The following is a 13,790-nucleotide window of genomic DNA, read 5'->3' as shown; positions in this document are numbered from 1 at the left end:
CTGGTGGCACCCCCACTTGGTTCTCACCACATTTGCATCACTTGCTGGTCCGTTGGTTGGGGGTGGTGGCCCCATTCCTGAGGGGGCCCCTAGGCCTCTCCCAGTGGCTCAGCAGTCAGTGAAGTGAGGCCTGTAAGGCCAGGGCAGGGACAGTCTCTACCACAATGATGACCGCAAGGCCGTGGCCTGGGCACCTGGATGCTACCTGAGATGAGAACTGAGGTGGGAGCAGGTTGTGGAGAAGAGGGCATGTGGCCAGGCTGGGCCCCAGGGTCCACAGGGTCCCTCTGGGCCAAAGTCCCACAGCAAAGTCACCTGCCAAGTCACTGGGGTGCAGGTGGGGGCAGGGCACGTCATGTTACTAGGGCACGTGAGGTCCTGATGCCATTTTTTCCCATGCATTTTATTGTACTTTAGACCATGTCCAAAAACAAAAGCAAAGTTAATAGATGATCTAATTTGTTTAAAGGAATTGTGAGTTTGAAACCTCGGTATGAGTGTTCTTTCCCTGGGTAACACTGGCCATCCCAAGGGCCTTCAGGAGGGAATCCGGACAGCCCCACGTGGCACGCGGAGCAGAGGCCCGGGAGGGGTGGAGCCGGCAGCTCTGACCTGCTGTGTCCTGTCTCTCCAGCTACCCATACAGTGAGGACTGCAGCCAGGGCAGGCAGTACATGAACACCCGGTGCCCCGCCTGGTGCGACCGCGTCCTCATGTCCCCGTCGGCCAAGGAGCTGATTCTGAGGGTAAGTGGTGGGCAAGCCCCGACCTTGTCCTCGATGGGCCCACAGCCTCCTCAGGGCCAGTGCTCGCTGGGGGGGCTTGTGGGCAGAGCCCGGGGTCTGGCCTGTGAGATCTGATACTGGGAAATTTTCAGGTTTCCTGTAGCCTCTTGACTTTCCAGGGTTTTTCAATTCCCACATTTTAACACAAAAGGAATGTTTTCAAAAGAATCAATATCTGAATTGCTTTTGTCAACCCCATCAATATAATCATGAAAAATTATAAGAATGGCCAGCATTGTTTCACGCAGCCCGTGTGATATAGGCAGTGGGTAGGAGAGGGCAGGGGCACGGCGACCCACCACCACACCCCTGGGCCGCACCAGCTGGTCCTGTCTGTGCTCCTGTGCCAGACCCTGGGCTTCACCCACTGGGCAGCCGGGGCTGCAGGCAGGAGGGCAGAGTGCTCATGTGCTGCCTCAAGTTCCACACCGCGCCGCCACCCAAACACCTCACCACCTGCTCAGCTGACCCCTGCTCAGCTGGACCCTGCAGTCCCCACTAAGAGGCCCTGATCGCCTTTTTGGTGAGGGTTGGGCCTGGATGCTCTCCCCCAAGCCTGGAGCACCCTGGGGAGGAAGCCTGGCCTGGAGGCTGGCACTTACTCTGAGGGCGGGGCCAGGAGCCTTGGGAGCCCCCCCCCCCCCCCCACTGTAGGCAGGGCTCACAACTGACGGGCAAGCTGAGCACAGGCTGCTGGCCAGAACAGGCCCCTTCAGGAATGAGACAGGTGTCACCTACCTGGAAAAACCGTTGAAAACTAGAAAAGTGCATTTTGCACTAAGACAGCTCGAGTGCTTAACACCAATGAAGAGAGGGCTGGCAGGAGGCCATGCTTGTGTTCAGGGCTCAAGGCAGTTCCGCGGAAGGCTCTGTTCTAGACTATTTTACATTCACATCTTCTCCAGTTTGGGGGGACGAATTGGATGCCCTGGGGGATGCTGGGCGGCGGGCGTTACAGGCCACAGATGTGCCAAGCTGCTTCCTCGGCCTCATCCATCATGCCACGCTCGGTTTCCTAGTCGTCATGTCCCGTCTGCCTCCCCGCCCTACAACGCTGAAGGTGGCGGGCGCAGCGGGGCTGCCTGGAGGCCGGTGATGGATGCTCAGCGAGGTGTGCCGCGCCCCCGTCATTTGTTTATCTGTCTCAGGATTATGCAGTTGGAAACCTACAATTTTATGCTGCCTTTGTAAATTACCACGCCGCCTTTGATGAATGTCCCCACTTGCGTGGGGCAGCGTTGCGATGGTGAGGGATGGGAGTGCTCACTTCCTGGCAGGTGAGCACGCAGCAAAGTAAATCTGGCCTTAAGCTTCCTGCTGCATTGAAGAGAATTCAGCTTTAACTGTAGAGTCCCAGGTGCTTCAGCTGTGGATAAGTCCCGGCCCAGTCAGGGCTGTCTGACTGCCAGGACCAAGCTCTTCACCCTCGAACCCAAAATCAGGTGTCTGCCAGGCATGGAAGGTGGTGGGCACGGCGGTCATGCCTGTGAGGGTCCCACCAACTGCAGTGGGCGTGGGGTGCCGAGGTGCTGCCATGGCTGCCAGAGCTTCCACCCTCCGCTGGCCACTCCCTCACGGGGCCAGGGGACTGCTGGCCATTCCTGCCTCCCACGCCGTAACCTCTGTTTGCTTTTCCCAGTCGGAGAGCGAGGAGAAGGTTGTCACCTATGACCACATCGGGCCCAACGTCTGCATGGGAGACCACAAGGTGATGTGAGGGCCCTGGCCCAGGGCCGGGCCTGCGGGGCTGGCGGGGTGCTTCCCTGCCTCCGCGGTCTGGCTGCACAGGACAGGCCGCAGTGTCCGTTTTCACTTAACTTTAATAAAATGCCCGGTGGTAGGCAGCTGTGTGAGTAGATAGGTAGGTGGGTAGATAAGAGGGCAGAAATGACCAGTCACAACAGAGTAAAATACACAATTTAACTATTTGTAAAAAATATATATATACACATATATATATATATATATACTGTCTCCGTGGATTATTTCTTAGGCCATTTCTCACGTGTGCATTTGAGGTTTTATTGTCCTTATGCCGAGCCAGTCTCAGCAGGCGGTGGTGAGTGTCACAGTCAGCTCTCCAGGGACTAACTTCGTGCACAAGACTCCCTGCACCTGAGCCCAGCATCTTTGCTGAGGGTTGTGCTGGCGACAGGTGTGGCCTCTCCCTAGGGAGACGAGAGGCCTCCACGCTTTCCCGTTTTGGAGACCACTGGGCATCATCCTGAGACGCAGCCCCCACACTGGCACCCGACAGGGTGGACCCAGGCGAGGACAGGAACTCTGCCCTACCCCCATTACGTGGGGCATAGTCTGCAGTCTTTAAGTCAGTTTTTACCTTGGATTTTATCTGGAAATAATACCTCTTTACAAAAGGTGAAGGCACTTTGCCTGAGCCCCTGGCCGTCCAGCCTGGCTTCCTTCCGTATCAACTGGGTTCCATGCGCAACTGGGTAACCGTCCTTGGCCCCAAGGTCACCAGCTCCTCGGTTCAAGCAGCCCAGAGCAGAGGGTGAGGGTGAGGGTGAGGGTGGGGTGCGGCGCGGGCTGCCTGGGTTCTGACGCCCTCCTCTTCTCCCGCTGCAGCCCGTGTTCCTGGCCTTCCGTGTGGCGCCCGGGGCAGGTAAAGCTCACGCACACGTGCACAAGTGTTGTGTCGTGCAGTGACGTGTGGTAAATATGGCTCCTTCCCTTGAGTTCACCTTTTCTGAGCTTTTCCCGGTGTGTCTGTCCCTTTAACAAACCACTGGTTCCACTGCAGGGAGGCGATGCCAGCGACACGAGAGGACCCTTCGCGAGCCCTGCCTATAGCGTGAGGAGCAGATGGAAGTCGCGTCCATGGAAATCCACACTCAACAGCTGCATCGATTAACCCGCCCGAGCGCCACCCGCTAGCCGGCCGGCCCACACTTCGCTTCAGCCTCCGGCCCTCCCGGGGGAGCCTCACATACCTCACTGTCTTGTCTGTTCATGTGACATTAAGTAGAAATATTGGGTTTTTTAATAAGTCACAGTCCTGTTGCCAAAACTCTAATAGACAGCAGAGATTCTGTATTTTAGACTTCACGGTTTTCAGTTTGTAATAATTGTCAGCGTGGGAACCCCACGGGTGTCAAATGTCCCCTCTGCCAGCTGGAGGTGTGCCGGGCGGGAGCGGGCTCTGCGCTGACTCGGGCAGCGTGGCCACTGTGAGGACAGCGAGGGCCCTGGCTCCAGCCGACGGCCCCTCCTGTGTTGTTCCTTCCACTGCCATGTACATGGTGTCTGAATCACACTGCAGCTGCTTCCCCATTTTATATATAAATATATATAAATATATACTTTTTAAAATAATTTATAAATCTTACCAAAACTTATGCTAAATATGCTTTCCAGTATGAATGCTCAAGAGTGTCATATCAGCAGGTAGAATTGGAGTCTAGGAGTTTAGTTATGTGAACGTCACACACATACCTGCAGAACAGGTGACGTGCCTGGCAGTGCATCGTGGGTGATCAGCGCCAGTACACCTGGCTACACTAGCAGCCGTCGCTCCCCTGCCTTCTCCTGTGTAATATTAGACCCGAATGTGAAGGTTATAGCCGACTTGGTTGTACCTTTTAAGAATTTTGTAAACCGTTTTGTCTGTCTTTTGTTACTGTTCTATGGTGCCAAGTATTATACATAAAACAATAATATCATGGGAGAAGTAAAAATAGCCTAGTTCGCTTCCAATAGAAATTGCTTTTAACATGGGCTGTACATAAAAACATTAAGAGGAACAGAACTGTAAACGTCCTGGGCTCAGCTGCAAACGCCCCACGCAGATCCGTGCTGCCCACACTCTCCCAGCACTGAGTTAGCGCCGCGCTGACGCTGACGGGAGCCTGCGGGGGAGAAGCCTTGCGTTTATTCGTCTGCTCTAGAACACTAAGAAGTCCTGGGCTGGAGGCCGCAGGCAGACGCTGTTTAGGTCAGTCACTACCAGTGCAAGTGATGCGGGGTCCGCTTGCCGAATCTGTTCTTGACAATACGGGGGTCTGGGTCAGGGCGGTCACTGTGCTGTCCACTTCCAAGCGGTGACTCTGTTCAGCGGGTTCAGCTGTCGATCACTGTGGAGGCCTTTAGAAATGACCGCTCCGGTTCCTAAGCAATAAAATTGATCATGGTGAACGCAGTTCTGCCTGGCTTTGTCGTCTTCCTTCCCGGGTTTGTCCTCTTTGAAATGCTAAGTGACAGGACTGTGCCCTCCTTAGCCTGTTGCGGACCAAGCTCATTAGAAATCCTGGAATTTCATCCCATCATTTACCGTCACACAAACTAAGCTGAGAATTAAGAGCAGAAAAGTAATCTGTTGGCTCTCTTACTGCGGTGACAACTAATGGGATTCACCCCTCCGCATTTTTACACAGGATTATGTAAATGCACGCTTTCCTCAGCCTGAAACTGGAAATTCCTTTGCTCTTGAGCTGAGACAATAGTTCACTTGAAGAAATAAAATAAATAGTCTCTCTTAAAAAGAACGAAAAAACAGCCAGTGGTTCCTTAGAAATGTCTGGTTTTTTAGATGGTACAGCCATGTGGCAAAAACAAAACACCCACAAAACAAAAAAAACTTCAGCCATTTACATAACTCTTTTGCATTTTCAAAACCTCCAAGAGAAGTCATAGAGTAACAATCACATTCAATTTTTAAAATTAGTACCCAATCCTTATGGCCATTAAGATGCAACATGCAGAGCCGGGGCCACAGTCTGTGGTAACCGAGAATCAGGGTGGTGGGGATGGTACCCGGACCAGCCCTGGACCTGCCTCAGAAGGCGGGAGGACAGGAAGATGAGGAGGGAGCCCCGCTAATTCCCGGAGCAAGCGAGTGGGCGGGAGGGTGGAGCTGCAGACCCCACTCCCCCGGCAGGAGATGCCCGACCTCAGGGCTGAGGGTCTGCGCTCTCTTCTCGCTCCCCCAACGTGGGCAGAGTAGCTTTAATTAAATAGCGCTTTCTACTGAGGAAAGATCTGTAATGGGAGTTGAAAGGCCACGATGCTGAGGAATTGAAAACCCCACTGATTTCACCCCACAGAGCGCCAGGGAATACTTGAAAACATCCAGCTACTGGGGCTAAGCCTGTTTTAAGACACAATCCAGCAAATCCAGGAACCATGGGCCGGGAGGGAGCAGGACGGGCCCCCAAATGTGTTTCAATCCGCCCCAAACCTCATCCCCGCTGGCAGGCCGCAGCCTCGGAGGAGAGGCTGTACCTGCCGCCGCGTCTCACCTGCCGGCGCCGCGCCCCGCTCCGTCTGGCTCCTTGCAGCTCCTCCAGCGCCACACCCAGCGGCTCCTTCCCGCCTAGGGTTCGCAGGGCCGGCCGCCCTCCTGCGCGCCGGGCCTTCGCTGTCCCCGGACAAGCCCGAGCAGCCCTCAACCTCCGCTCTAGGGCGCGGGCACCTGGCTGGTTCCGCCGCGCACGACCCGGGCGCCGAGACAGAACGGGAAGAAACACGCGGTGCAGCCGGAGCCGCGGCTCCGACGGGGCCGTGTTAAATAATTTATTGATGATACAAAGTGATTCCGCCGAGCCCGAGCCGGCAGCTTTATAACTTATTCTGTAAAAATATATATACAACGCCGGCTGGAGGCGGGGAGGGCCGGCTGCGCCCCACCCTGGCCCTCCGGCCGCGCGAGCCCTCACAAGGCGTCCCCCGCGCCGCCGCACGGGCTGACCAGCGCTAAGTTCGAGGGTTTGTGCTTCTTGAGCAGCCGCGTGATCTTCTCGTCGTCCGAGTTGGGGTCCAGGGGCCGGTTGTACTCGTCGTCGTCCTCCACGTCCGAGCCGCCCACCTTCAGCTTCTCGGCATCCGAGTCCTGCTTCTTCTTGGCCGACGCCATCTCCGCCGCGTGCCGCTTACGCCACTTGGTTCGGCGGTTCTGGAACCACACCTGGGGGTGCAGGGGGACATCAGGCTGCGCCTCCCGAAATGCCCGACCTGCGGCCCGCGGCCCGCGGCCAGCACATTGGCCCCCACCCCTGCAGCAGGGCAGCTGCGCCTCAAGGGCTGGGCCGAGGCGGGCGGCCGCTTGGGGGCCCGTTCGCAGGATGCGGGCGCGAGGGTCTGCCTGGTGCAGCGGGACCCGCGAGAGGCCGCCCGGCCCGGCCGCCGCCTCACCTTGACTTGGCTCTCGGTCATGCCCAAGGAGTAGGCGAGGCGCGCGCGCTCCGGGCCCGCCAGGTACTTGGTCTGCTCGAAGGTCTTCTCCAGCGCGAAGATCTGCTGGCCTGAGAAGGTCGGCCGCGAGTGCTTCTTCTTGCCGTCCTTGTCCAGGATCCCGCCGGCCTGGGCTGCACAGGAGAGCGGATGAGCGCGGCCGCCGCCCCCAGCCCCGCGCCCCCAGCCCACTCCTGCGCGCGCCACTCACCCGGGCCGGCCAGGCGCGGGTCCCTCCAGGGAGAGCCCTGAACCACGCCGGGCCAGAAGATGGGCGGGCGTCCGGGCAGCTCGGCCAGCGGCTTGGGGTAGCCGCGCGCCACGGCGGCCGCGGGCCCGAAGTAGACGCTGGCCGACGAGGCGAGCCCGTTGAGACGGGGCAGGCCGCCCAGGAGGCCGCCGCCGGCCGCGCCCACGGGCCGCCCCAGGATGTCGCTGATGCCGTGCGGGGTGCCTAGCGGCAGCTGCGCGCCTAGCCCGCCCAGCGCGGGTGCCTTGAAGCCGGCCGGGCCCTGCAGCGCGTACGGGAACAGCGACGTCTTCATCTCGGCCATGTTGTGCAGCGCAGCCAGCGGCGCGCTGCTCAACACGAACGCGCCCGGGCGGTTAGCGTCCATGGGCACCGCCGCCGCCGGCCCGGGCGCCCATCCGGCCCGGGAAGTTTGCGCGCGGCCCGGGCGGGCGCCGCTGCACGGGGGGTGCGGGGCGCTGGGCGCGGATGGGCGCCGACGGCCCCGCAGGGCAGGCGCGGGGCTCGGGCCGGGCGGCGGCGGGCGGCGAGCGACGGGCGCGGGCGGCGGCTCCGGGGCCGGTCGGAGCGGTGCCGCGCGGACCGGACGCGCTGATAACCGCGGGGCCCCGGCGCGGCGCGCGCGCTGATTGGCTGCGGGCGCCCGCGGTCCGGCCATTGGCCAGCGCCCCTCCCGCCGCGCGCCCCCGCCGGCCGCGCACTCCATGAAGGGCCCATTAGCGAGGCAGGTGCCTTCCGGGCTGTAAATTTGCCCGATTTATCTCCCCCGGGACGAAATAAATCCCGTTGGATGGGAGTTTAGTTAGGCAAAGGTTTTAATGGGAAATCAGGAAAAAATACGAGAGCATATTTTATCGCCCGAAAGAATGCAGATTTGAGGATCCACTACGCAGCTCCGTCGTGCTCCCCATTCAACGAAGCGCCCCACGCGGGAGGGCGCTGTCGGGGGAGGCGGCCAGCGCCCCTCCCCGCGGATCCCCGGCCGCCAGCTCTCAGGTTGAGGCAGGACCGCAAACACTTTCCGGAACTCAGGGGTGCAAACCCGCGGCGGAGGGAAGGAGCTCAGAATCCGGGGGCCCAGTGGTCAGACTTGGCCCTCGCGAATCTGCTCTACTTTTACTGACTAACCCCTGGCCTGGTGGCGAGGCCTGTCCCGGGGCCACACGCGAGACCGCTGACTCTCGCACGCGGCCGGGCGGCCCCCTGTCCCTCCCAGCCCGAAGGACTGTCCTCTGAAGGTTGGAACACGGGGACGGCTTGGCCTGCCGGTCGGGCGTCTTGGGTACAGGGTATAAGCCGCAGCTCGACTGGGGAGGCAACCTGAGCCCCGAGTTTGTGACCGACCGAGCCCAGCAGCCCGAGCCTGGGAATGGGGGCCCTGGCAGGCTCAGGGCCCTGCAGCCCAGTGAGCGGGGCCGCGTCCATGGCCTCCACACGGGTTCGCGTCCCAAGTGCAGCGGGCCAAAGTGCGGCCTTCAGACAGGCAGGTGGGACCCTCCCCCATGGTGTCCTCTGGGTACAAAAAGCCCCCTCCCCAGGAACGGATGTGGGCGCCGATAAGACTGCGGTGGAGCCGAGCGCCGGCCGAGAGGGGCGCCGAGTAAATGCTGGCGGAGGTGCCTTTGTCCTTTTAGGCGGCGGTACATGTGAGCAAGTGGCGACGTGAAGATCGTCCGCTGCCCATTTGGAGCTGCGGCACGAACGTGCGAACACGGACAGCCCTTCAGGGGGTCGGTGCGCCAGGCCAGCCTCGCGCGGTGCGGTCCGTCCTCAACGACTTTGCCGTTTCGGCCGGGCCCCCAGGGTTTCGGTGGCAGGAACGAAGGCCACCCTCCCGGATCTGTGCAGGGGCCCAGCGTCCTCTCGCACCGCGGCCCTCGGGGGCCCATTTTCGTTTTGTGCAGTTAGTGGCGGAGCTCGAGTCCCTGCGCCAGACGGCGGCTTGGGAAACCGCTGCCGCGCGCTGGTGGGCGTGGGATGATCTACCACCTCGCGTGCGCGCCCCAGGCTGCCCCGGGTTCGCGTGCGGTGCAGCCCCGCGCATGGGAGTCTCTCTCCCAGCTCCCTCCGCCCAGGCCGCTCTCGGGGATCTGGGCGTGACTGTCCCGCGAGCCAGGGCCCAGACACCGAGATCGCTGTTCTTGGGATTCCCGCAGCTCGGGGTCCGCCCCGCCCCGGCCTCGCTCGCGCCCCACTTTCTTGGAGGAAACTACAGCCTGTGTGCGCTTCCAGAGCCGGCACAGGGAAGCCTCCCCGCCCCCCTCGCAGGGTTTGGGCTGCTCTGGGCTCCCTGGAGGCGGCGGCGAGCAGCGGGGCTCCAGTGAGCTCGGGAGCTGCGGGCTCAGAGGCGGGGCCAGAGGAGGCGGGCGGGGTGGGGGAGCGGACACCTCCGCTGCGTTTCGGAGCCCACCCAGGGCCTCAGCGTCCTTAAGGTGCTTAGGGGCAGGCCAGGAGGGGCGCGCCGGGGCGGGACGATGGAGGCTGTTACCCTTGGAAGGGTCCCCGCAACCCTGGCTCAAGGCAGGAGGGACGCCCAACTCTGAGTGCCGCGCTTTGGCTCCTTGAACACCGGGCGGGGGGCTCCCAGCCCTGTTTCCGCTGAGGAAAGAGACCCCGACGCTCTGCCCTGCGCTCCAACCACCCCAGGCCCATCTACTAGCCAGGCCCTCCCTGGCTGACTTGGGGTCGCGAGTGGGACTGCCGTCTCCACCGGCCGAAGCGTGCACGGCTCTCCAGGGAACCCAGGCCGGGAGTGCGGGATGGGGGGCCGGGCGCGGTTTTGCAGGAACCGGGTGAGTTGGGGGCAGCAGGAGTGCGGGGTGAGGGCGGCCTCTTGTCCACGCTCTTCTGGTCCTAGGCCTCTCGATGCGCTCCCCAGGGCCCAGTCCTGCCCTGCGCGCTGGGGTCTCGAGCCCGTGCCCCGACCGCCGCCGCACACTCCTGGATGCCGCGCACAGGCCGCCCGCTTCCCGCCCTGATCCCCTTATAAAGCCCGTTAGCTTCGTCTTCCCTGCCCGCTCTCTGGGCGCTTCGCTGCCTGCGCCCCCTCCACCCACTACCGGGGCTCCCACCGCACCCCCTCCTCCTGCGCCCCCACGCGCCGCCCCCTCGGTAGGATCCGAGGAACACCCCTCCTCCCGGGAAGGTCGGGTGGCTGCCACCGGGAAGGAGCGCCTGGGACTGGGGCGCGCTGCCTGGGCGGACCGCAGCCGGGAGAGGCTCGCCGGTGCCACCTCCTGGTCTCAGAGGAAACGTCCTGCGAACGAGGAAGGCCAGCGGCGTCCTGGGGAAATGGGGAGCGCGCCATGGCGGAGACCTCACTCGTTCAGCATTTCTTTACCGGGCGCCTGCTGGGGGCCAGCTGTGCCCTGGGGGGACCACGTGAACTGGCCAACTGCGGCCCCCTCGCTCGCCGTGCGGGAGGGCTGGTAACAACAGGAAACAATGGAACTCGCGTTAGGGCCTGGCTGGACTGGACCGGGACCATGGACCCACAGGGCGCGTGGGGGAGGGGGCAGGGTTAGGGATGCGGAGGATGAGCTGGCTGGGATGGCTGAAGGTGGCGGGCTGGAGCAAATCGCAGCCCCTCCTACTCCAAGGGGCCTGAGGCAAGTCTGCGGGACAGGAAAGACCAGGACCCCTGTCCTAGGAGCCTGACAGCAGGCCCAGCGGGAAGGAGCACGGGGGTCTGTGAAAGGCAGTGAGCAGGGGAGGCTGGGGAGGGGGATAGGCTGGGGTGGGAGGGGCACAAATGGGTAGGCAGAGGAGGCCCAGCTAGCCCAACCCCTGCCTTTCTCTCACCTGCATTATTGCCAGGTGCAGCGTCCATGCTCCAACTCGGCCTAATCGCCATATAACAGGGGTCCTCAAACTTTTTAAACAGGGGCCCAGTTCACTGTCCCTCAGACCGTTGGAGGGCCGGACTATAGTTATGAACAAATTCCTATGCACACTGCACATATCTTATTTTGAAGTAAAAAAAAAAAAAAAAAAAAAAAAAAAAAAAAAAAAACGGGAACAAATACAATATTTGTATTTGCATGTGGCCCGCGGGCCAGAGTTTGAGGACCCCTGCCATATAACGACCTGTGTGCATCCAGCCAAGGCCGGGGGCCTCACCACCCCTGACCTCCCCGCTCACGCTCTCGCTGCGCTGGCCTTCTGCCCTGGACCACTCTCCAGGCATCTCATCATGGCTCACTCCTCCTCCATTCTGGCCACAGCTGGGGCCCCGCACTCAGCCTCTCCTCCCCTCTGCAAGGGCACCTGCTGAATGCATGTGCTGACCGGACGTGTAGCAGTTGTATAACCAAAACCTGCAAGTATTCCAGGTGCAGGCACCTCACATTCTCGGGGGCTGAATAAATGCTGCTGAATGAAGACACGAACACCAGCGGGCTTCCCAGTGTTGGCGCAGGGGATGTGCACTCCCAGGGGATGTGCACCCCCAGGGAGCAGGCTCTGCTGAGGGGCCTCTAAGCACCCTGAGCCAAGGGTGTGTGGCTTCCCAAGGGGACTTTGTAAGCCAAGCATCTTCCCCAGGAAGAGTCAGGCCAGGCCCTAGGAGACTGGGGCCCCAGCAGGTGCTAAGAAAGAGGATGGAGCGGACAGGGACGCTGTGGAGCCCCCGCTGCCCACCCCTTCGTGGCAGGCAGCAGCCGGGACAGCAGTCAGGGCCCAGGGGGTGGGGCCTAGATGGCAGGGATAGGCTGCCTGGTGGACCCCTCTCCCCAGCCCCTTCCCTGGATGGCCCAGCACCTCCCCCTGGCAGAACCTCTCTGCACTGCAGCTCCTTTATTTCTTTAACGGGTGTTTATTCTCATAACCGGAGCCTCCACAGAAAAGTGGACAGAATTACACCACACGTTTTTGTTGCCCAAACCTGAGTTCCCTCTGTCTCTTGGCTGGCCTCACCTTTCTTCTCCTAAGGGAGCGGTTCTCAACCTGTGGGTCCCGACCCCTTTGGCGGTCGAACGACCCTTTCCCAGGGGTCGCCTAAGACCATCCTGCTCATCGATTCATAACAGTAGCAACATTACAGTTATGAAGTAGCAACGAGAAAAATTTTATGGTTGGGTCACAACATGAGGAACTGTGTATTTAAAGGGCCAGAAGGCTGAGAACCACTGTCCTAAGGGAACCACCCAGATCTGACAGAAGCTTCTGAAGGGAGTCCTTTCATTGGCTCCCAGAACCACGTGGGTGTGCGGGACCTGCGGTCCCGTGTGGCTTCCCGGACAACTGGCATGACACGGGGCCACCCTCTGCTTTTGGGACAGATGTGCACAGGGCAGATGTGGCTGCTTCGAGGTGCCACATGTGCACATGTCCCCCTTCTGCCGACACACACACCTCCGTTACCTTCATTTGCTGCTCAGGGTGGTGCCTCCGCCCTCCTTAGCTCACCTGGCAGCCCCCGCCTGGACTTCCTCCTCTCCTTCCAGACCCTCCCTCAGAACCACCCGGGTGTGCAGCCCAGACCTCAACCTCGTGCTCTCCATGGGAATGGCCCATAGGTGCCACCTTCCTTTCCCAGCATCCTGCAGGGTCCCTGGTCAGGACAGGCACCCACGCGCCAGGGGCCCAGGCTGTGAAGAGCTGGAATGAATGAATGAATGAATGCTTGAGTGAACGACTTCCCAGCAGAGGCAGCTTGGTGCTCCAGGAGGAAACGTCCTACGTGAGTCTGGTTGAACTGAAGACTGAACCCCCTGCCTCCCCTCCCGCTTTGGGGAGCCTTTCCTGAGAGGAGACCTGTGGCCACCTGTTGCCTGCAGCCACACCCACGCTGGGGGCCCGCTGGGCCGGACCTACACACCCAGCAAGCAGGGCCAGTACCCCCCACCTGAAGAGGTCCCTGCTGAAATCACCCACCCCACTCCATGCCCCGGTGCAGACAGAAGCTTGGCCAGGGGCACACAGCACTTGCCTAAATCTGGAGGGGCTCCCAGGAGGAGGCAGCCAGCGGTGGTGACTGCAGAGGCCCAGGCCCTCAGGGTGGCCGTCACACAGGCCCAGAGAACCTTGTCCTTCAGGAAAGGACAAAGGGAGGGGCCGTAAATCACGGCGCAGAGCTAATTCCCCAGGGGCCTTGCGGGCACCAGGTGTGGGATCTCGGGTAATGAGCTCTCTCCCGGGGCTGCTCTCCGGGGGGCATCTGACCACCTGCCAAACGCGCTAATTGCGCGCCCAGTAAAAGATTTGTGTCAGGGCGCCCGCTCCGCGCTTCTGCGGATGCACGGGAGCAGCACTGCCCACGTGGCCGCTTCCGGAAGGAAGGGCTCCTGGCTGCCATCCAGGCCGGTCTCTGTCCCCTGGGGAGGCTTCCCCCTCAGAGGGTGGGGCTTTGCCATGGCCAGCGCCTCCCGCGGTGGGTGGCCTCCCCTGCCCCTGGGTGCCCCTTCCTGACGACATCTGGGCGTCCAGCAGCCTCAGCTGTTCCTGGTGTGGCGGGGGCTGCCCCGTGGACGCCTGGCCTGAGCTCTCTGGCTTGAACCTCTCTGACACCTGTCCCAGAGTTCAGAGGGAGCTTCTCTGTGGGGTTGGCAGGGTGAGGGCGGGGGGAGGGG

At 61.2% G+C, this 13,790-nt stretch overlaps 2 protein-coding genes across 2 annotated transcripts in view; one reads left to right on the top strand and one right to left on the bottom strand.

Moving 5' to 3' along the window:
- The window catches only part of INPP5A (inositol polyphosphate-5-phosphatase A), a 140,152-nt gene extending 136,489 nt beyond the window's left edge, over window positions 1–3,663 (top strand). The window contains exons 13-16 of the mRNA XM_081104480.1: window positions 635–746; window positions 2,425–2,493; window positions 3,372–3,458; window positions 3,547–3,663. Of these exons, the coding sequence (XP_080960606.1) occupies window positions 635–746; window positions 2,425–2,493; window positions 3,372–3,452 (262 nt within the window). The 3' untranslated portion in view covers window positions 3,453–3,458; window positions 3,547–3,663. The remainder of the gene's footprint in view (window positions 1–634; window positions 747–2,424; window positions 2,494–3,371; window positions 3,459–3,546) is intronic.
- A 2,637-nt stretch (window positions 3,664–6,300) lies between these two features.
- On the bottom strand, window positions 6,301–7,684 carry NKX6-2 (NK6 homeobox 2). The gene is made up of 3 exons (XM_081104481.1): window positions 7,183–7,684; window positions 6,933–7,105; window positions 6,301–6,705 (listed from the first exon to the last, which is right to left on the bottom strand). The coding sequence occupies exons 1-3, from the start codon at window positions 7,586–7,588 to the stop codon at window positions 6,454–6,456; spliced, it is 831 nt and encodes a 276-aa protein (XP_080960607.1). The 5' UTR covers window positions 7,589–7,684; the 3' UTR covers window positions 6,301–6,453.
- Window positions 7,685–13,790: the final 6,106 nt, after the last annotated feature.

Source organism: Myotis nattereri, assembly GCF_964212035.1.
Source record: "Myotis nattereri genome assembly, chromosome: 13".
Lineage (NCBI taxonomy): Eukaryota > Metazoa > Chordata > Mammalia > Chiroptera > Vespertilionidae > Myotis > Myotis nattereri.
This window is presented reverse-complemented; position numbering and strand designations above follow the sequence as displayed.

Bases quoted from the DNA above. Each gene is read 5' to 3' on its own strand.
- NKX6-2 (XM_081104481.1), bottom strand. From the start codon at position 7,588: ATGGACGCTAACCGCCCGGGCGCGTTCGTGTTGAGCAGCGCGCCGCTG. The intron at 7,106-7,182 runs GTGAGTGGCGCG...TCTCCTGTGCAG, and splicing joins CCCGCGCCTGGCCGGCCCGG to CCCAGGCCGGCGGGATCCTG. The intron at 6,706-6,932 runs GTGAGGCGGCGG...CTGCACCCCCAG, and splicing joins TGACCGAGAGCCAAGTCAAG to GTGTGGTTCCAGAACCGCCG.